The 21,552-nt window shown below is 43.5% G+C and overlaps 1 protein-coding gene across 1 annotated transcript in view; it reads right to left on the minus strand.

Annotated features, from left to right (window-relative positions):
- Window positions 1–21,552, minus strand: part of MAP1LC3A (microtubule associated protein 1 light chain 3 alpha) — a 38,941-nt gene that overhangs the window by 2,851 nt on the left and 14,538 nt on the right. The window contains exons 2-3 of the mRNA XM_082272373.1: window positions 8,823–8,878; window positions 5,564–5,670 (exon numbers count right to left, since the gene is read on the minus strand). Of these exons, the coding sequence (XP_082128499.1) occupies window positions 5,564–5,670; window positions 8,823–8,878 (163 nt within the window). The remainder of the gene's footprint in view (window positions 1–5,563; window positions 5,671–8,822; window positions 8,879–21,552) is intronic.

Raw genomic sequence — 21,552 nt, forward strand, 5'->3', positions numbered from 1 at the left:
ATCAACGCCGCTCTTCCCCAATCGTCGGGGAATCGAGTGTGGAGATCCGCCCGCTTGTGTAAACAAAGCGGGCGGATCTCCTAAGTGACAGACAGGGTCAGATTGCAGGGTTCAGCATAGCTGAACCTGCGATCTGTCCCTGTGTCACTCAGTCCCCTCCCCCCACACACGTCAGTAAGCACCAGGCATACATTAACCCCTTGAGCACCAATAAAAATTAACCCCTTCCCTGCCAGTGTCATTTTTACAGTAACAGTGCATATGTATAGCACTAATTACTGTAGTAATGTCACTGGTACCCCCAAAAATGTCAGTCAAGGGTCTGATCTGTTTGCCGCAATGTCGCAGTCCCGAAAAAAAAAAAAAAAAAAAAAAAATCGCAGATCGCCGCCATTACTCGTTAAAAAAAAATCTTTCCCTTAGTTAGTAAACGCAATAACTTTTGCGCAAACCTATCAAAATACGCTTATTGCGATTTTTTTTTACCAAAAATATGTAGCAGAAAACAAATTGGCCTAAAATTATAAAAAAAATTTGATTTTTACATTTTTTTTGGGGGGGGGGGGGGGGGAATTTCATATAAAAAAATTTGAAAAATAGTTATTTTTTCAAAATTTACGCTCTTTTTTGGTTTATCGCGCAAAAAGTAAAAAAATCGCACAGGTGATCAAATACCACCAAAAGAAAGCTCTGTTTGTGGTAAAAAAAAGGCATAAATTTAGTTTGGGTACGGCGTTGCACGTGCAATTGTCAGTTAAAGTCGCACAGTGCCGAATCGCAAAAAGTGGCCCAGACGTAAGACAGCAAAATCCTCCGGTGGTAAAGTGGTTAAAGTCATAGATGCACATTAGTCTCTACAAAGCTACTGCTTTTGTCTGAAGCTTGCCACCAGCAATAATACTATGGAATATCTCACGTTTTATCTAAAGAAAAAAAAAAAAAAAAAAAAAGGAGGGCGACGACATTTTACATTCTCTTTAATCAGTTAAAGACTTAAGACATAATACATCCTAGAGTATCTTCCTGTTAGGTAAACATCCTTTCAGTTTGATAGCCGATCTATGTAACAAAGCCGCCCTTAGTATGCTCAAAGCTTGTAAAAATGTAAATAAAATACACTTAAAATACAACTATAATCTTCTCTTTTTAACCCCTTGTTATCACTAAAACGCTCTAATACCTTACAATTCATACCTTCTTTTTTTTTTTTTTTTATAAATATTTCATTTCCATTATGTATAATATTTTAAATAGTGTAAAAAAAAAAAAAAAAACAAACACACACACACACAATAATTTAGCACTCTACAACTATAATAACACACTACTCATTTTGAGATCATCACTGGTAAAACTGGGAAAAAAATATATATTTTTTTACAATGACTTTGCCTTAAAAATGTATAGAAAATTCAATAATTCTTAAAAACTAGTAATGAAAAGTTTAGCCTGTAACAAAATTATATATATTTTTTACTTTTTCGTATGTTTTTAAGTTATTGGGAAAAAAAGAAAAGCTTTTTGGAAAATGTTGCTGAAGGTGAACATGCACTTCAAGGCTCCTTTCACACAGTGTGTCCGTCAAACGGACTCCGCTTTTCTCAGCGGCGGATCGAGCCGCCGATCCCCGGCTGAGCAGGAGGATGACAGCTGTGTCTCCGCGCTGTGTGCGGAGACACAGCTGTCACAGCCCCATAGATCTCTATGGGGGAATCGTCGGTCCGTTCTCATCCGATCCGCTGGACGGATGGAAAATAGGGTTTCCATCCGTCCAGATTTGATGGATCGGATCGGGTGTCAGTGGACATGTCTCCGCTGCCATCCGATGCCCCATAGAGATGCATGGAGGGACCGTTCAGATCCGCCAAAAAAACGAACAGGCAGATCTGAACGGTCCGCCTGTGTCAAAGGGGCCTTAAGCGGAGTTCCGGGCACAAATTCGTTTTTTTTTAAATACCTCCCAAACAGTGATCCACCGCCCTTCTTACATCCGCTAATCAGATTTTATACATGTAAATAATAGATTGACAATACTAAAATCTTACTTTATAAAATTTTTGCAGAGCGCCGCCATCTTTTCCATGGTCACCCGAAGCCGCAGTGTGCACATATATGCCCTGCTTCCTGGTTGTAGATGGAGGGGGGCCTATCAATGCAGCGAGAAATCTCGCGCATGCCCAGTACAAAGGAAAGTACTGGCAATAGGCTAGCACCGTCCGCACTGTGCTCCGCCTCTCATCGCGTCATTTTCTGTTTGGAAATATGAGAGGAGCGGCCGGCCGCCTACGTCACTGCCCATTGCCTCCTGGGAGTGATCAGTAAGAGCTCCCAGGATGCATTGCGGGACAGGAAGTGACGGCGCGGGCCGCACAGGGAGGAAGTGGAAGGAAAGGTGAGTATATTTTCTGCTGAAACAAGTAAAAAAGAAAAAAAAAAAAAATATTCGGGAATATTCAAATCTTTTTCAGGGTACAATAAGGAAGCGGATGCCACAAAATCTAAGATACCGATTTTGCGGCCGGAACTCCGCTTTAACCACTTAAGGTCCGTCCCAGTTTATACGCTTCTTGGAATTTTTTTTTTTTTTTAACCAAAAACATGTAGCTGAATACATATTGGTCTAAATTTATGAAGAAATTCGATTTTTTTTTTTATTGGATATGTTTTAGAGCAGAAAGTAAAAAAAAAAAAAAAATCATATATATTACAGTGGGTACGGAAAGTATTCAGACCCCCTTAAATTTTTCACTCTTTGTTATATTGCAGCCATTTGCTAAAATCATTTAAGTTCATTCTTCTTCCTCATGAATGTACACATAGCACCCCATACTGACAGAAAAACACAGAATTGTTGACATTGTTGCAGATTTATTAAAAAAGAAAAACTGAAATATCACATGGTCCTAAGTATTCAGACCCTTTGCTGTGACACTCGTATATTTAAAGAGGAAGTAAACCCTCCTCAGGAAGTTGTACCTATAGGTAAGCCTATGTTAAGGCTTACCTATAGGTACTGTAAATATCTCCTAAACATATACCGTTTAGGAGATATTTACATTTGATGCAGCCAGTGACGTCACTGGCGCATGCGCTCTGAAGGAACGGCAGATCGTGCCGTTCCTTCAGAGCCCTGTGCCGTGACCGTCGGCTCCCGCGCGTGCGGAAGACGGGCGACTGTACATGTCGCCCGTCATAGAGGTAAGAGAGCGGCGCGGCGAGGGCTCGTTCTAAGGTAAGTATTTGATAATGAGCTAGTATGCGATGCATACTAGCTCATTATGTCTTTATCTTTCAGGATGTAAAGAAAAGAAAAAGAAAAATTATCGGTTTACAACCTCTTTAACTCAGGTGCTTTCCATTTCTTCTGATCATCCTTGAGATGGTTCTACACCTTCATTTGAGTCCAGCTGTGTTTGATTATACTGATTGGACTTGATTAGGAAAGCCACACACCTGTCTATATAAGACCTTCCAGATCACAATGCATGTCAGAGCAAATGAGAATCATGAGGTCAAAGGAACTGCCTGAAGAGCTCAGAGACAGAATTCTGGCAAGGCACAGATCTGGCCAAGGTTACAAAAAGATTTCTGCTGCACTTAAGGTTCCTAAGAGCACAGTGGCCTCCATAATCCTCAAATGGAAGACGTTTGGGACGACCAGAACCCTTCCTAGAGCTGGCCGTCCGGCCAAACCGAGCTATCGGGGGAGAAGAGCCTTGGTGAGAGAGGTAAAGAAGAACCCAAAGATCACTGTGGCTGAGCTCCAGAGATGCAGTCAGGAGATGGGAGAAAGTTGTAGAAAGTCAACCACCACTGCAGCCCTCCACCAGTCGGGGCTTTATGGCAGAGTGGCCCGACGGAAGCCTCTCCTCAGTGTAAGACACATGAAAGCCCGCATGGAGTTTGCTAAAAAACACCCGAAGGACTCCAAGATGGTGAGAAATAAGATTCTCTGGTGTGATGAGACCAAAATAGAACTTTTTGGCCTTAATTCTAAGCGGTATGTGTGGAGAAAACCAGGCACTGCTCATCACCTGTCCAATACAGTCCCAACAGTGAAGCATGGTGGTGGCAGCATCATGCTGTGGGGGTGTTTTTCAGCTGCAGGGACAGGACGACTGGTTGCAATCGAGGGAAAGATGAATGCGGCCAAGTACAGGGATATCCTGGACAAAAACCTTCTCCAGAGTGCTCTGGACCTCAGACTGGGCCGAAGGTTTACCTTCCAACAAGACAATGACCCTAAGCACACAGCTAAATTAACGAAGGAGTGGCTGCACAACAACTCCGTGACTGTTCTTGAATGGCCCAGCCAGAGCCCTGACTTAAACCCAATTGAGCATCTCTGGAGAGACCTAAAAATGGCTGTCCACCAACGTTTACCATCCAACCTGACAGAACTGGAGAGGATCTGCAAGGAGGAATGGCAGAGGATCCCCAAATCCAGGTGTGAAAGACTTGTTGCATCTTTCCCAAAAAGACTCCTGGCTGTATTAGATCAAAAGGGGGCTTCTACTAAATACTGAGCAAAGGGTCTGAATACTTAGGACCATGTGATATTTCAGTTTTTCTTTTTTAATAAATCTGCAACAATGTCAACAATTCTGTGTTTTTCTGTCAGTATGGGGTGCTATGTGTACATTCATGAGGAAGAAGAATGAACTTAAATGATTTTAGCAAATGGCTGCAATATAACAAAGAGTGAAAAATTTAAGGGGGTCTGAATACTTTCCGTACCCACTATACATATATACATACACACATACATACATACATACATATATATATATATATATATATATATTTTTTTTTTTTTAATAGTGACAGTCTTTTTTTTGTGTTTGTTTATAAACGCAAAAAATAAAAAATGCAGATGTGTAAAATACTACCAAAAGAAAGCTTAAGGGTCCTTTCACACGGCCGCTCCGTGTGTCCGCAAATCATCCAATCCGTTTGCGGATGATTTGCGGACATAATGTAAGTGAATGGCACTGCGGGTGTCAGCGGAATACCATCCGCTGACACCCGATTTTCCTCCTGTCAGTTCTGTTCCGTTTTTTCGAATGGAACAGAACCCCATTTTTCCTTCCGCAGTGCCATATACTTACATTATGTCCGCATATCATCCGCAAACGGATGGGATGATATGCGGGCACACGGAGCGGATGACAGAAATGTCATCCGCTCCGTGGAAAAAAAAAAAAAAAAAAGTCCCGCAGCGGACCTTTCACACGGAGCAGCCGTGTGAAAGGAGCCTTATGTGGAAAAAAAGGATATATATTTTATTTGGGTACAGCGTCGCAGGACCGCACAATTTGTGGAAAAAAAAGGGCATACATTTTATTTGGGTACAGCGTCGCAGGACCGCACAAATTGTCACTTAAAATAACGCAGTGCCGAATCACAAAAAAATGGCCTGGTCTAGTGGATAAGGAAGTGGGAAATATTTTTGAGTCCTCATTATTTATTTAGTGCAAAACAGTGCGACAAATATTATATATAATGCATCTCAGTGGCGACAAAAGGTTCTGTTGATGTATAAAATAATTTTTTTCATGCTTACCTGATGATTTTCACCAGCTCGCTCATATTTACATGATCCGGGACCAAGAATTTGGTTTTGTCCAACACAGGAAGCTGTTTTTCCCCTTTATATCGCTCGATGATGACCTAGAAACAGACAGAGAGGGGCAGACTGTGTCACCATATCAGTGGCTGGAAGTGTGTTGGATGACATCATTCTGTTAGAACATTTCCCGTTCAGCAAGCAAACCAATTTTCCTGGAAGTGGCTATGAAAATGTTATACTGTGTGCAGCTCAGAGGCAGCTCTAGGCGCTTCTGGTCTCTAAACCACAGGACACATCATTTAAGTCTTGCTCTGCAATATTACTGTCATGTGCATGCAAGGCCAAAAAAAAAATTTGTTTGGGTTTTTTTTTTTTTTTTCTGTCCCACCTAGAGGGGGGTTTCTGCACCATAAGGGTATTTTTTTCAGCTTTAAATGAGAATTGCAATGTAACCACCTCAGTCAATTAAAAAAAAAAAAAAAAAAAGCAAACTAGGCTGATTGGTTTGTCTTCAATGTTATCAGTTAAAATTAATTCAATAGGCAAGTAAAACTGAATTTGGTGGAAATCAAATTATTATTAGCATATGTGTGGTCAGCATTAGACCAGAGGTGTGCATCCCCCTGTGGTCTAACAGTTGCTGCCCTGTCCACTGCCTGACTGCATATGCTGACTACACATGCTATCTTCCAGCTCCAAGAAAACATGGAAAAAGAGGACCGAAAACAAAAAGGAGTGACCAATTATTTTATTTTTTTTTTTTGCTGAAAAATGAAAAAAAAAGGTCTTCCAGCTCTTTAGTAAACATAGAAAGGGAATACTGACAGCAGATAAAAACAAAGGGAATCATGTCTTACAAACTACTATCACTGCTGTCACTTTTAGGAGTGAACCTTCTAAATAAAAAAAATAAAAAAAAAAAAAGAAAACAAAATAAAAAAAGATTGTGGACTCCTTTGTTTTTTTTTTTTTAACATTTTTTGGCTGAAAAATGTCTTCCAGCTCCTAAGTAAACATAGAAAGGGAAGACGGGCAGCAGATAAAAAAACAAAGGGAATCATGTCTTACAAACTACCTATGTCACTGCTTTCATTTTTAGAAGTGAACCTTCTAAATAAAGAATTAAAAAAAAAAAGGGAGTCCACAAAATCTTTTTTTTAACATTTTTAGCCAAAAATTTTTACAAAAAAAAACTGTCTTCCAGCTCCTAAGTAAACACAGAAAGAGAAAACTGACTGCAGATGAAAACAAAAGGAGTCCCGCCTTACAGAATACCTATAATTGCTCTAATTTGTCGAAGTGAACATTTTTAAATAAAGAATGGGGAAAAAAAAAGAAAAAAAAAACAGACAAACAAAGGGAGTCGACAATTTTTTTTTTTTTTTTTAACATTGTTTTGGCTGAAAAAGGTTACCAAAACTGTCTTCCAGCTCCTAAGTAAGCATAGAAAGAGAAGACTGACTGCCGATGAACACAAAAGGAGTCATGTCTTCCAAACTACCTATTTTATTGCTGTCATTTTTTGGAAGTGAACCCTATAACACAAAAAAAAAACAAAAAAAAAAAAAAAAAGAGTCTCCAAATGTTTTATTTTTTATTTTTTGGCTGAATATAGTGTTGTATTTATTCCAATCATATTAATATTCAGCCATTGTTTATTGATTCCCTACGAGTGTCCCTAATGTTCACCATTCCTACTGGTTGTGGCGACCTCAGTCAATGGGACCAAAGGTAATGGGAAATTAACTTTTGTAATATTTGTTACCATAACAAGAATAGAATGGAAATCTTCCAATTAGGATAAGACCCCCCTCTATTTGGAGTAAATCTTCTCACTTCCTATTTTTCCTATTGTGTTAATGGATCAAGAAGGTAAATCTCCCCCCAAAAAAACAGAAGACAAAAAAAAAAAAAAAAAAAGACCTAAAGAGACCCTGTTGCTATTTTTAAATTCGAAGCCACGCCTGCAAAGAAACAAGTTAAGCTGGCCATACACTGATTAAATTTGGCTAGTTCAGCAGGGACTGGCCAAGTTCTACTCCATGTATGGCCGTCCCTGCTTAACAGAAGTTGACGGTTTGATCGACTTCTGTCAAAGGGAGATGCTAGAAGATGTTTGTTGGCCGGTCCCACTGACCGAATAGAATGTCCCAGAGGGATGGGGGTGGAGTGGGGTATTTGTCATGATTGTAGATGGAGGAATCTGTTAGTGTTTCTGCATTTAGCCCATTGGCTGAAAAAAAAAAAATGAACCAAGTATGGCCAGCTTCAGCTTCAGGGGGTACACTGGTTAACCTCTTCAGCAACCAGGCATCATCCATGGATACAAATCTTGTATTGACTACTTGAGAAGCTTCAGCACAAAACGTTAACGTGTTTCAGCTACAGAGACTTACTCAGGAGATAGGAGTAAGGCTCTGTAGCCATAATGCGTTAGCCTTCTGGCTGAAGTGTTTCCACACTATGACAAAAGTCGGCAACCAGGTATCACCTGTGGACACAAATCTTTTATAGACTATGTGGAGAGTTACAGCGCAGAAGGCTAACGCATTTTGGCTACAGAGACTTACTCATAGCTGTAAGTGTTAGCCCTCTGTGCTGTAAATCACCATGTAGTCAACAAAAGATTCATATCTACAGCTGATGCCTGGTTACCAGCTTTACTCTGTTGCATCGACTATTGTCAGAGTATGGAGACACTTCAGCCAGAGCACAGGTCCTCTTGATGCCGAGAAGTCCGAAACGCGTTAGCCTTCTATGCTGTAACTTACCATGTGACTCATATCCACAGATGAAATCTGGTTTCCGGCTTGACATTGTTGCATAGACTATTGTCCAGCCAGAGAACAGGCCCTTCCAACTCTGAGAAGTCCGTACGGTTGGGTAGCCATTTTCCTTACTTTGTTAACCTCTTCACTACCGAACACATTTCTGGGTATGTCAGATGCCTGGATTCCCAACTGCTCGCTGTGGTTACTCCCTTCAATTTGGTGTCATTACTGTGTCCTGCAGTGATGTAGGGTCTACATGAAGCAACCACAGCGAGCAGCGCGGGGGGGGGGGGGGGCAGGAATCTCACACTCCTGGGTGTGACAGATGCAGAAGACATATTAGCCAGCGTGGCTCCTGAAATCAGCAGTTATTTGGTGGCCTGGGTGGTAGGAGGGGTAGATATTAACCCTTTTCTTTGCAGGCTTGCTTTTTGGATCTAAAAACAGCGGCAGGTTCTCTTTAATATGTTTTCTTTACTTACAGGGATTTTATTGGGATGTTGCTCGCGGATCTGTTGAACTTCTGCGCATCTTTCAGCTAAAAGAAAAGAGATAAACGTTAGCAACTGTACAAGTAGTGGAGCAGGAAAGGCACACAATAGGAAGAAAGGGAAAAAATCCTCACTAGCTGGACTAACTGGAACTTTGAAGTAGAACATCACTTTCACCAGTAGAGGGCGATGTTTGGAGACAGAGAAATGCCACTTACGGAGGTGAATGGGTCAATGGGTCTTCCAGGTAAGAGCACGGCCAGAGGTTCATAAAGCCGGGGGGTGCTGCAGGCAACTTTGGTGGATACTAGAATTATCTTCAAGCGTAGGCCAACTCTTGGGGCTTGTTTACATTTGTGTTTGGGAGGGGGGGTAAAACCACATGGTTCAGCTCCATTTTTACCACCCCCAACCGCTCCACCTTTAGCTGAAAATAAATTACACCCCTATCGCGTTTAGCGAGCACTACCTCCAGTAAACGTGACCCATTTAAGTAGATGGGGATGCGTTGCAGGGCGGTAGTAGGGCTTTAGGGGGTAAAAACAGGCAGTGAGGAGTAGGGCTGGGCGATATGGCTGAAAACTGTATCACGATATCAGTGTTTCATATCGGTCGATATCGATAATTATTGATAGTTTTTATTACCCATTTAAAATAAGGACCAGGAGAAAAATGTTACATTTAAACATTTTTATTTTAAACTTAACCTTCCTCTTTTGGTAACCTAGCAACTAGGGCTGGGCGGGGAGGGAGGAGAGCTCACTGTGTGGAGGGAGGACTGAGGAGAAGAAGCGCTGTATATGTGTGTCTGACACTCTGACTCTGACGGACCACCGCCACGCCTGGATGTGACGTCAGCTGCGGGCTGTACAGGGGCTGCGCTGTGATAGGTACAGAGAACTCCCCGGCCTGGATGTGATGTCAGCTGCCGGGAGAGGAAACGGGCGGTGCGTCTGTACAGGCCAGGGGCTGTGATAGGATAGTACCTATCCTATCACAGCCCCTGGCCTGTACAGACGCACCGCCGCTTCCTCTCCCGGCAGCTGACTGACGTCACATCCAGGCCGGGGAGTTCTCTGTACCCATCACAGCGCGCCGCAGCCCCTGTACAGACGCACCGCCCGCAGCTGACGTCACATCCAGGCGCGGCGGTGGTCCGTTACTGGGGAGTTCGGTTCCTGTGCGGCGGACTACGAGCTGGCTGGAGCCCCAGGGTGTGTGTAGTTACGCGGGGGCTGGCTGCACAAGCGGAAAAAGGCGAAAAAAACATAGTACTTTCAAGTTCTAATATCGAACGTTTTATCGTTCAATTTTTTTTATTGCTATCGATCACGTGACTATCGTGATACATATCGGTATCCTTTTATCGCCCAGCCCTAGTGAGGAGGCAACCTATCACCACCTGTCAAATGCCTCTGAAAAGTGATCTGAGCAAGGATTTATTTTCAGAGGAGCAGCAGTCCTTGCCACAAGTGTAAATGAGACCTTACACTTAGGGGTGTGTTTATAAAAATTGATTGCAGAGCCATTTGTCCTGTGAAATTGCATGCACATTTGTTTGAGTGTGACTTAGCTATTTTATTCTCTAGGCTGAATGTTATTTATTCATTCAAAATTGAGTGAAATCGAAAAAATTGGATTTTTGACTTACCGTAATATCCATTTCTCTGATGTTCATTGACGAACACAGCTCCTGATCTTTATAACCATTGGGTTATACTGTCCCCTACAGGAGTAGTACAATAATCTGGCTATGCCTATGGGCAGTCCCAGGGGGTATACTCCCTCTCACTGCTACAGGTACTCAGTTTTGTTACAAGCAGTGACAGAAGAATTACTACTCCACGGAGGGGTGGGGGCTGTGTCCGTCAATGAACATCAGAGAAATGGATTTTACGGTAAGTCAAAAACGCCATTTTCTCTTTCGTTCATTAACGGACACAGCTTCTGATCTTCAGAACCATTGGGACGTCCCAAAGCAGTGTTAAACATGAGGGGGTGGGAACAGCAAAAATATTCCCCAGGCTAAACAGTAGCCAACCAGGCAACAGGAGCTCAACCAAAACAACTGGAGCCCGCCTGAAAAAAAAAAAAAACAATACACCCTCAAAGGGGATCAAGTCCTCTAAACAGCAGCCTGCAAAACCTTTGGGCCAAAAAAAGCATCCGCAGATGCCAACACATCCACTTCATAGACCTTTGTGAAAGTGTGCAGCGACGACCAGTTGGCCACCTTGCAAACCTGCGTCACTGACCCCTGATGACGAAAGGCCCAGGAGGCACTAAGTACCCGAGTAGAGGGCGACTTGATAGGGAAAGGAGGGACCTGACCCCTGATGGAATAGGCCTGAATAACTGTCTGACTGATCCATCTGGAAATTGTCGCAGAGGAAGTGGACAACCCTTTCTGAGCCCCATCCGCAAGCACAAATAGTGAGTCTGACTTCCGAAAAGACTCCGTAGTTGCCAGGTACACCATAATTTCCCAGACCACATCCAAGGCAAGCAAGGTAATTTCCTCTGAGTGTTTCAGCCTGGGACACAGGGAACAATGTCTTTATTCAAATGAAAATCAGAGACAACCTTTGGGAGGAACGACTGACAGGGGCGAAGAACCACCTTATCTCTGAATTACCAAGTAAGGTGAACGACAGGATAACACCGCCAGTTCTGACACCCTGCACGCAGAGGTGAAAGCCACCAAAAAAGACCACCTTCTGAGACAGCGTAAGCAAGGAAATCTCAAAGGAAGGCTTCTGGAAGAAGACCACCAAAGGCAACACCTGGCCCTCGATGGTACTTGGGGAAGAAAGGAGATTTAAGTGACTTTGAACGTGGCATGGTTGTTGGTGCCAAATGGCTGGTCTGAGTATTTCAAAAACTGCTGATCTACTGGGATTTTCACGCACGACCGTCTCTTGGGTTTACAGAGAATGGTCCGGAAAAGAGAAAATATCCAGTAAGCGGCAGTTGTGTGAATGTAAATGCCTTGCTGATGTCAGAGCTCAGATGGGGAATGGGCAGACTGGTTTGAGATGATAGAAAGGCAACAGGAACTCAAATAACCACTCGTTACATCCAAGGTATGCAGAATATCATCTCTGAAGGTAAAACACGTCAAACCTCGAAGAAGATGGGCTACAGCAGCAGTAGACCACACCGGTGCCACTCCTGTCAACCGAGAACAGGTAACTGAGGCTACAATTCGTACAGGCTCACTAAAATAGGACAATAGAACAGGGATCCTCAAAGTACAGTCCTCCAGCTGTAGCGGAACTACACATCCCATGAGGCATTGTAAAACTCTGACATTCACATAAATGACTAGGCATGATGGGAATTGTAGTTCCCGAACAACTGGAGGGCCATAGTTTTAAGACCCTTGCAATAGAAGATTGGAAAAACATTGCATGGTCTGAGGAGTCTCGATTTCAGCTATGGCATTCAGATGGTAGGGTCAGAATTTGGTGTACACAACATGAGAGCATGGATCCATCCTGCCTTGTATCAATGGTTCAGGCTGGTGGTGGGGTGTAATGGTGTGGGGGATTTTTTCTCGGCACACTTTGGGCCCCTTAGTACAAATTGAGCATTGTTTAAATGGCACGGCCTACCTGAGTATTGTTGCTGACCATGTCCATCCCTTTATGACTACAGTGGACCATCTTCTGATGGCTCCTTCCAGTAGGATAATGCACCATGTCACAAAGCTCAAATCATCTCACCACTGGTTTCTTCAACATGACAAATGAGGTCACTGAGGCCAATGGCCTCCACATTCACCAGATCTCATCCACTATACTCCAATGGCCTCCACACTCACCAGATCTCATCCAATATACTCCCATGGCATCCACACTCACCAGATTTCATCCAATATACTCCCATGGCCTCCACACTCACCAGATCTCATCCAATATACTCCCATGGCCTCCACACTCACCAGATCTCATCCAATATACTCCCATGGCCTCCACACTCACCAGATCTCATCCAATATACTCCCATGGCCTCCACACTCACCAGATCTCATCCAATATACTCCCATGGCCTCCACACTCACCAGATCTCATCCAATATACTCCTATGGCCTCCACACTCACCAGATCTCATCCAATATACTCCAATGGCCTCCACACTCACCAGATCTCATCCAATATACCCCCATGGCCTCCACACTCACCAGATCTCATCCACTATACTCCAATGGCCTCAACACTCACCAGATCTCATCCACTATACTCCAATGGCATCCACACTCACCAGATCTCATCCAAAATACTCCCATGGCCTCCACACTCACCAGATCTCATCCACTATACTCCAATGGCCTCCACACTCACCAGATCTCATCCACTATACTCCAATGGCATCCACACTCACCAGATCTCATCCAATATACTCCAATGGCCTCCACACTCACCAGATCTCATCCACTATACTCCAATGACCTCCACACTCACCAGATCTCATCCGCTATACTCCAATGGCATCCACACTCACCAGATCTCATCCAATATACTCCAATGGCCTCCACACTCACCAGATCTCATCCACTATACTCCAATGACCTCCACACTCACCAGATCTCATCCACTATACTCCAATGGCATCCACACTCACCAGATCTCATCCAATATACTCCAATGGCCTCCACACTCACCAGATCTCATCCACTATACTCCAATGACCTCCACACTCACCAGATCTCATCCACTATACTCCAATGGCATCCACACTCACCAGATCTCATCCAATATACTCCAATGGCATCCACACTCACCAGATCTCATCCAATAGAGTACCTTTGGGATGTGGTGGAGATTTACATCATGGATGTGCAGCTGACAAATTTACAGCAACTGCGTGATGCTATCATGTCACTATGGACCAAAAGCCACCTTGTTGAATCTATGCCACCAAGAATGAAGGCAGTTCTGAAGGCAAAAGGGGGTCCAACCCGGTACTAGCAAGGTGTACCTAATAAAGTGGCCTGCGAGTGTATAAAAATATGGCGGCTGCCATTGCTGGCCTCTCCTTCCGAAGATGCTAGCCACCTGGCCATCAAGCTGCTCCTCCTTATTTCAATACTTTGGGGATATTTTTATTAGAGGAAGTACCTGTGTTTTTTTAGAGATTTGCTTCCTCACCAACTGTAAAACTCCAAGAAGGAGTTCTCCTTTAAGAAGGTAATCCATTCCTGAATACTCATTATACCGATCTTCCATCTCTCATCACATTTCAGGAAAAAAAAGGAATACAATGTGCCTTCCCACCTGCTGAGTGAGCATTCTACAATAATAGCTGAAATCAGGTTGTTTTTGGGGTTAGGTACCTCCGGCCTAAGGATTGGTGGGACTTTATGGGCAAGGTATAAATAGTAATGATGAATACAATACTTAGTAAAATAAGTTTTGTTTACTGTATGGAAAATCTTATATATACAGTGTACAATGGTAATGGTGAGGGGTTGTAGGCCCCTGAGTGAGAAGGGTGAGAAAGATAATGAAATGGTGACAATGTGTAAATAGTGACTTGGTAAGATAGGAAGCTTCTCTATTTCGTTTAAGAGAGTTTTCCTCTTTTTGCGCCCCGACGCGTTTCGGCTCGATCCTGGAGCCTTTTTCAAGGGTGTAAGTCACATTATATTCCTGAAATAATCATATAGATAATCTAAGTTACATATTGGTGATACCATTGTTTGATATATCAATCAATAGGTATCTCCAAACAATATATTGGTACATACATTTGTTTTGCCGCAAGTGGAGATGGAGTTCCCTCAAGAAACAGCGAGAGCGTGAGCCTTGTGAGCCTGCAAGGTATTAAGTGAGTTTAGGAGAATCGTATTTGTCTCAAAGATACTGAGTGTTATTTGGGGTGAACAACTTACTGGCTGTGTAGTAGGTCTCGGGGGCCCCTAGATTGCCAAATGGGACATACAGAAAGGTCCCATTCAGATGATGCTTGAGTGTCTTGCTGGGTTGTGCTCCAGATTGGAGTAGTATATCCAGTCAGAGAGGATCTCTATATGAATTAGAATGATTTAAGTAGTTAGGTTCAGTGTGTGGGAATTTTTTAAAAATGGAGTACAACCGGCATGTATGACCCTTTCAAAGGCTGGTACCTTGTGGGTTCCTTTCTTGCGTTGAGGTCGGGCATCTGATTGTATGCCTGTTGGACGGTAAAGCCGTATATCCACTTGTGCTTTTGCACTACTGTGTTTTGGGATAATATATATGTGTGTGGCCTTGTATGGGCCCTAAACTCTGGCTATGTATTCGCCACTTCTTAAATTAGTATATATTGTGCATATACCCGTGCGTCCTTCAGGTGATGCATCCCTCAATCTAAGCGACTGTAAGTCGCTGAATATACTACAATTCCTGGTAGGAGGTCAACAGGGTTGTATGGGAGTTTGCTTCATTTGCAACCCAATATGTTTTAGGTAAGGTGCAGTCATGAACTTGTAAAAGCACAAGTGGATATACGGCTTTACCGTCCAATTATATATTATACCATACTAACCTCCATATATATATACACAATACATCATACCCATGTATTTCTACTACCATATACAGATCGGAGCACACCACCCAACAGGCTCCAACAGGCATACAATCAGATGCCCGACCTCAACGCAAGAAAGGAACCCACAAGGTACCAGCCTTTGAAAGGGTCATACATGCCGGTTGTACTCCATTTTTAAAAAATTCCCACACACTGAACCTAACTACTTAAATCATTCTAATTCATATAGAGATCCTCTCTGACTGGATATACTACTCCAATCTGGAGCACAACCCAGCAAGACACTCAAGCATCATCTGAATGGGACCTTTCTGTATGTCCCATTTGGCAATCTAGGGGCCCCGAGACCTACTACACAGCCAGTAAGTTGTACACCCCAAATAACACTCAGTATCTTTGAGACAAATACGATTCTCCTAAACTCACTTAATACCTTGCAGGCTCACAAGGCTCACGCTCTCGCTGTTTCTTGAGGGAACTCCATCTCCACTTGCGGCAAAACAAATGTATGTACCAATATATTGTTTGGAGATACCTATTGATTGATAAATCAAACAATGGTATCACCAATATGTAACTTAGATTATCTATATGATTATTTCAGGAATATAATGTGACTTACACCCTTGAAAAAGGCTCCAGGATCGAGCCGAAACGCGTCGGGGCGCAAAAAGAGGAAAACTCTCTTAAAGAGAGAAGCTTCCTATCTTAAAAAGAGAGAAGCTTCCTATCTTACCAAGTCACTATTTACACATTGTCACCATTTCATTATCTTTCTCACCCTTCTCACTCAGGGGCCTACAACCCCTCACCATTACCATTGTACACTGTATATATAAGATTTTCCATACAGTAAACAAAACTTATTTTACTAAGTATTGTATTCATCGTTACTATTTATACCTTGCCCATAAAGTCCCACCAATCCTTAGGCCGGAGGTACCTAACCCCAAAAACATTATGACAGGGACGGTGGCAAACCATACACTATTTTATAGGTGGATAATGATCAAACAACCCCCAGAGCTGAAATCAGGTTAGCTTGGCTTTCTTAACATTTTGCCTGCAGGCTTTAGGCTTGCAATAGCAATAAATCTTTTACATTTTTTTTTTTTTATTTAATCTTTACACCTCAGCTGTGGAAGTGCATTTAATTTACTTTTCATCTAAGAAACCACAAATCCTAATGAAACCAGATTCAACCGCCTTCTAGCACTGATTCTGGCCAGGACTGCAGCCTCTGGTCACATATTCCTGTCCAATGCAGGGTCAAGTATGTTCGTCACAAAACACAGCAGCGCTAAACCAAAAGGGAGATCATTACCCACTTCTGGACTGGAAGATTCTCCCCCTTAATGACTAGGCCATTTTTTGTGATACGGCACGGCGTTACTTTAACTGACAATTGCTGTACCCAAATACAATTGATGTTAGGGCTGCGCATCTTCACTTACCTCACGATTCGATTACGATTATTAGGGTCGCGATTCGATACGATTCGATTCCGCGATGCATCACGATTACTATGGGGACCCTTTTCTAAAGGGGGATCTATGGTGACCCTGCTCTAAAAGGCGGATCTATGGGGACCCTGCTCTAAAGGCGGATCTATGGGGACCCTTCTCTAAAGGGGGATCTATGGGGACCCTGCTCTAAAGGGGGATCTATGGGGACCCTGCTCTAAAGGAGATCTATGGGGAGCCTGGGCCTGTCCTAAAGGGGATCCAGAGGAACTGAGCTCTAAAGGGGGATCTATGGGGACCCTGCTCTAAAGGGGGATCTATGGAATAGATCCCCTTTAGTGCAGGGTCGCCATAGATCCCCCTTTAGAGCAGGCCAGCATCCCCAGAGATCCCCCTTTAGTAGAGCAGGTCCCCCCATAGATCCCCCTTTAGTAGAGCAGGTCCCCTTATAGATCCCCCTTTAGAGCAGGCCACATCAGGTTAGAAGAGTTACCTGATGCTAGTTGTAGTACCGTAGGCCCTGGTAAGGAGGAATGCTGGGCTCTGTAGTCCCCCTAGTTGTAGTATAGCAGGCTCTGGTAAGGAGGAATGCTGGGCTCTGTAGTCCCCTTAGTTGTAGTATAACAGGCTCTGGAAAGGAGGAATGCTTGGCTCTGTACAGAGCCCAGCATTCCTCCTTACCAGGGCCTGTTATACTACAACTAGAGGGACTACAGAGCCCAGCATTCCTCCTTACCAGGGCCTACTGTACTACAACTAGGGGGACTACAGAGCCCAGCATTCCTCCTTACCAGGGCCTGTTATACTACAACTAGGGGGACTACAGAGTCTGTAGTAGTCCCCCTAGTTGTAGTATAACAGGCCCTGGTAAGGAGGAATGCTGGGCTCTGTAGTGCCCCTAGTTGTATTATAGCAGGTCCTGGTAAGGAGGAATGCTGGGCCCTGTAGTGCCCCGACTTACCAGGAAGCAGAGCTGCAGCCAGTTGTGGATGAAGTAGCGGTAGGTGTATGGAGTAGGGCTCGGACAGGTCCTGGGTGATGAGCCTCATGTCGGGAATTTGGAGCTCGGACTAATGCAGTGCACGGTACAGGCGGAAAGCAGGGCCTCCTCGCTCCCCTGCGGAAAATCTTCCAGGTCCAGAAGTGGTTAAATGTAAGGACTCATTCTTGCTGGTAGTTAGTGTGAAATTGTGTGAATGCATCAATGCAGTGCATGTTATTTCAGCTTGCAGAGCTTGGATTCATCGAATGAGTTTACCAAAAACATAATGGATAGATTTTTACTCCAAAAGCATGTGTTTTTAAATAAATTTGATAAAAATAAATTGGGATTTAAAATTTAAAACAATCTGTTTTTTTTTTTTTCTGTTAAATCGAATTCAGATTTTTTTTTTTTTGATTCTTAAAAAAAAAAATAAAAAATAAAAAATCACCGATTCTTATCCACCCTGGTATGTGTGCAAAAAGATGCATGAACCGCTCTGGCAGTGAAAGAGTTAAATTAATCTTCTAGCTTTAAAAACAGATTTAACAGATGCGCAAAAAAGGTAAATATTGCACCGGTAGGAAAGGGGTTAAGGTACTTCTAATACCCCCCCCCCCCCTTTATTAGAGCAGGACAAGGCCAGAATCTTTGTCTGTGTCCCCACTGGGAATTGCCCCTCACTTCCTGTCTTGGAGAGTGTCACAGGGAGAGGATGTGAGGAGGAATCTTCACAATGAGGACAGCAATGAAAACAAGGCCGAGGAGCAAACCCCTCTGTGATTTATATAAATCTGAATAAAAGGGTTGCGGCTATAGATAGACTTTAATAAGTGGAACGGCTGGTGTTGAACAAACAAGTGGGGAGAGCCGGAGATGAAAATAGTCTGTGAGGGGAGGAAGGGAGGAGGGCGTCATGTTCTGCTGGAGGAAGGACATGCCCTGGAGGGCAGCCATGTTCTCTATGTATAAACACTGCGAGGTTCTAAGAAAACCCTGAACGCCGTGTCACTGCCACACCAACGCCGGGGTCACAAATAGAACAGCCAGCGTCTCAACTTCAAAAATTACCTCACACGTCTTCAACCAAAACACACTCCTCCAACCTAAATGGGGGACATCTGGGGTCACCACCTGACTGGAAATACTGCTTTTAGGGCTTGTTTACACCTGATGCAGCTGAATGCATTTTTTAAAATGCAGTATAAACGCATATGCAAGGGAAAAAAAATGTATTTCAATGAGCCTATGTGGCAATTTTATACGTGTATAAAAAAAAAAAAAAAAAGAAGTACAACATGCTGCATTTCTTTACATGTAAACATGGGAACACACACATAAATGCACCAGAAATGCAACTCAACAAAATAAAAAAGATCTAAAATACGCACTGCAAACATGACAAAAACGCACTGCAAAACACATTACAAAACGCATGTAAGCACGCATGTAGAACTGCACACTGAACATGGGGATTGCGGTGTAAATGAGTCCCTACACCACATGCAGTCAAGCGTGTTTTTAATATGCAATACAAACACATAAGCAAGAAAAATGAATGCATCAAGGGTGAATTCACATGTAAACATATGGGAGCGCATAGTGTGGCGACAAGCGTTTTATTATACGAGGACAAATTGTTTTCTGTGTGTCCCATCCACACTGCAACACATACAGAGCAGCCCTGCAGCGGGCTGCAATGAAATTCCGACAAGCTGAATATTACCGCAGCACACTATATAGAATCGCATGGCATTGTACAGAAGCGCAGCACATCACGCTGCTGTACAGTAACATGAATGAAGTGTACTTTTGTTTACTTTAAATAAAGTTTGCACAAAATATAAATAAAAAAAATATTAATGGCGCACCACTTTGCCACTACCAAAGTCTGTTGGTCAGGCAGCTGCATGTTTCTATGGGAACCAGCCCTTATAGCCTAGTTTACACAATTAGGGTGCTTTCATGTGCGTTACAAAAAAAAAAAAAAAAAAAAGGGACAGCATGCATTTTTTGACACATGAACACACTACAAACGCATGTAAATGCAACCCAGTAAAGTAAATGAAGCCAAAAAATGCACTATAAACAACAAAAATACTGCAAACGTGCCACAAATGCACTGTTAACGCATTACAAATTCACAAAAACGCACATACATCATTGCACACTGGTCGCAGGGATTGCTGTGTAAATGAGGCCCTTGGGGGTCATTCACAACAGGCCAGTTAGACTGCGTTGGGCGGCACTGGCCAACAACAGTCCTAAGGGCTCTTTCACACGGGCGGTCCGATCAGATCCGCCTGTCAGTTCTTTACGGCGGATCTGATCGGATGCCCCATTCAGCCCTATGGAGCAGCGGATGTCAGCGGTGACATGTCCGCTGACCCCCGCTGCCATCCGCATCCGATCCTGTCCGTGAAATCCGGACGGATGGAAACCCTATTTTCGGATCGGATCGGATGAGAGCGGACAGGCGGTCCGCTCTCATCCGATTCCCCATAGAGAGCAGCGGGGGCTGTGACACCTCCCTCTCCGCACTGCAAGCGGATCGATCCCCGCCGAGCAGCACGGATCCGCCTACGGAGGCGGACCGTGTGAAAGAGCCCTAACACACAAGGCAATTTGCCTCATCTCCTATGGTCTCCGTTCACACTGATGCTGTAAAGGAGGACAGGATGAGTGTTGCGCAGCTCATTACGGCGAGCTACAACGCACTGCATGCAGAGTTAGGTGAAATGTCATTTTGTGTATTTTGTGATAGTTGAACAAAGTTACCCACCTCAATACCGGGCGCTTTGACCCCCTTCCTTCCCCAGGCCAATTTTCAGCTCTCAGCGCTCTTACATTTTGAATGACAATTACGTGGTCATGCAACACTGTACCCAAATTAAAATTTTTATCACACAAATAGAGCTTTCTTTTGGTGGTATTTACTCACCACTGGGGTTTTTATTTTTTGCGCTACAAATGAAAAAAGACCAACATTTTTGGAAAAAAAAAAATGAATTTTTCTTTGTTTTGGTTATACAATTTTGCAAATAGGTCATTTCTCTTCATAAATTTTGACCAAAATTTATACTGCTAGGTTTCTTTGGTAAAAAGAACCCAAAATCAGGGTATATTATTTGGTCTGTGTGAAAGTTAGGCCCCTTTCAGGCGGGCTTTCCGATCTGGTCCGCCTGTCATTTTTCAGGCGGATCTGATCGGATGCTCTATGCAGCCCTATAGAGCAGAGGATGTCAGCGGTGACATGTCCTCTGACACCGCTGATATCCGATCAGATCCTGTCCGTGAATTCCGGACTGATGGAAACCCTATTTTCCATCCATCTGGAGGATCGGATTGGATGAAAATGGACAGGCGGTCCGTTCTCATCCAATCTCCCATAGAGGAGAGCGGGGATCTGACAGCTCTGTCTCTGCAAAGTAAGTGGTGACGGAGCTGTCATCCGCCTGCTCAGCAGGAATCGGCGGATCAATCCCCGCTGAGCAAAACAGAGTCCGTCAGGCACACCGCTCGTGTGAAAGGGGCCTTATAGAGTCTAGAAGCTATGGAACCAATCATTGAAAATTGATCACACCTGATGTACTGAGGGCCCATCTAATTTCTTGAGGCACAGTACAAATACCCCCCAAATTACCCCTTTTTGAAAAGTAGACAGTCCAGGGTATATAGTAAGAGTAGTAAGTAACCCACATATTGACTTTGGCCATTTGGTTCTTCTTTTCCATAAACTGAC

The sequence above is a fragment of the Pelophylax lessonae genome (assembly GCF_965119305.1).
Source record: "Pelophylax lessonae genome assembly, chromosome: 11".
NCBI classification, from domain to species: domain Eukaryota; kingdom Metazoa; phylum Chordata; class Amphibia; order Anura; family Ranidae; genus Pelophylax; species Pelophylax lessonae.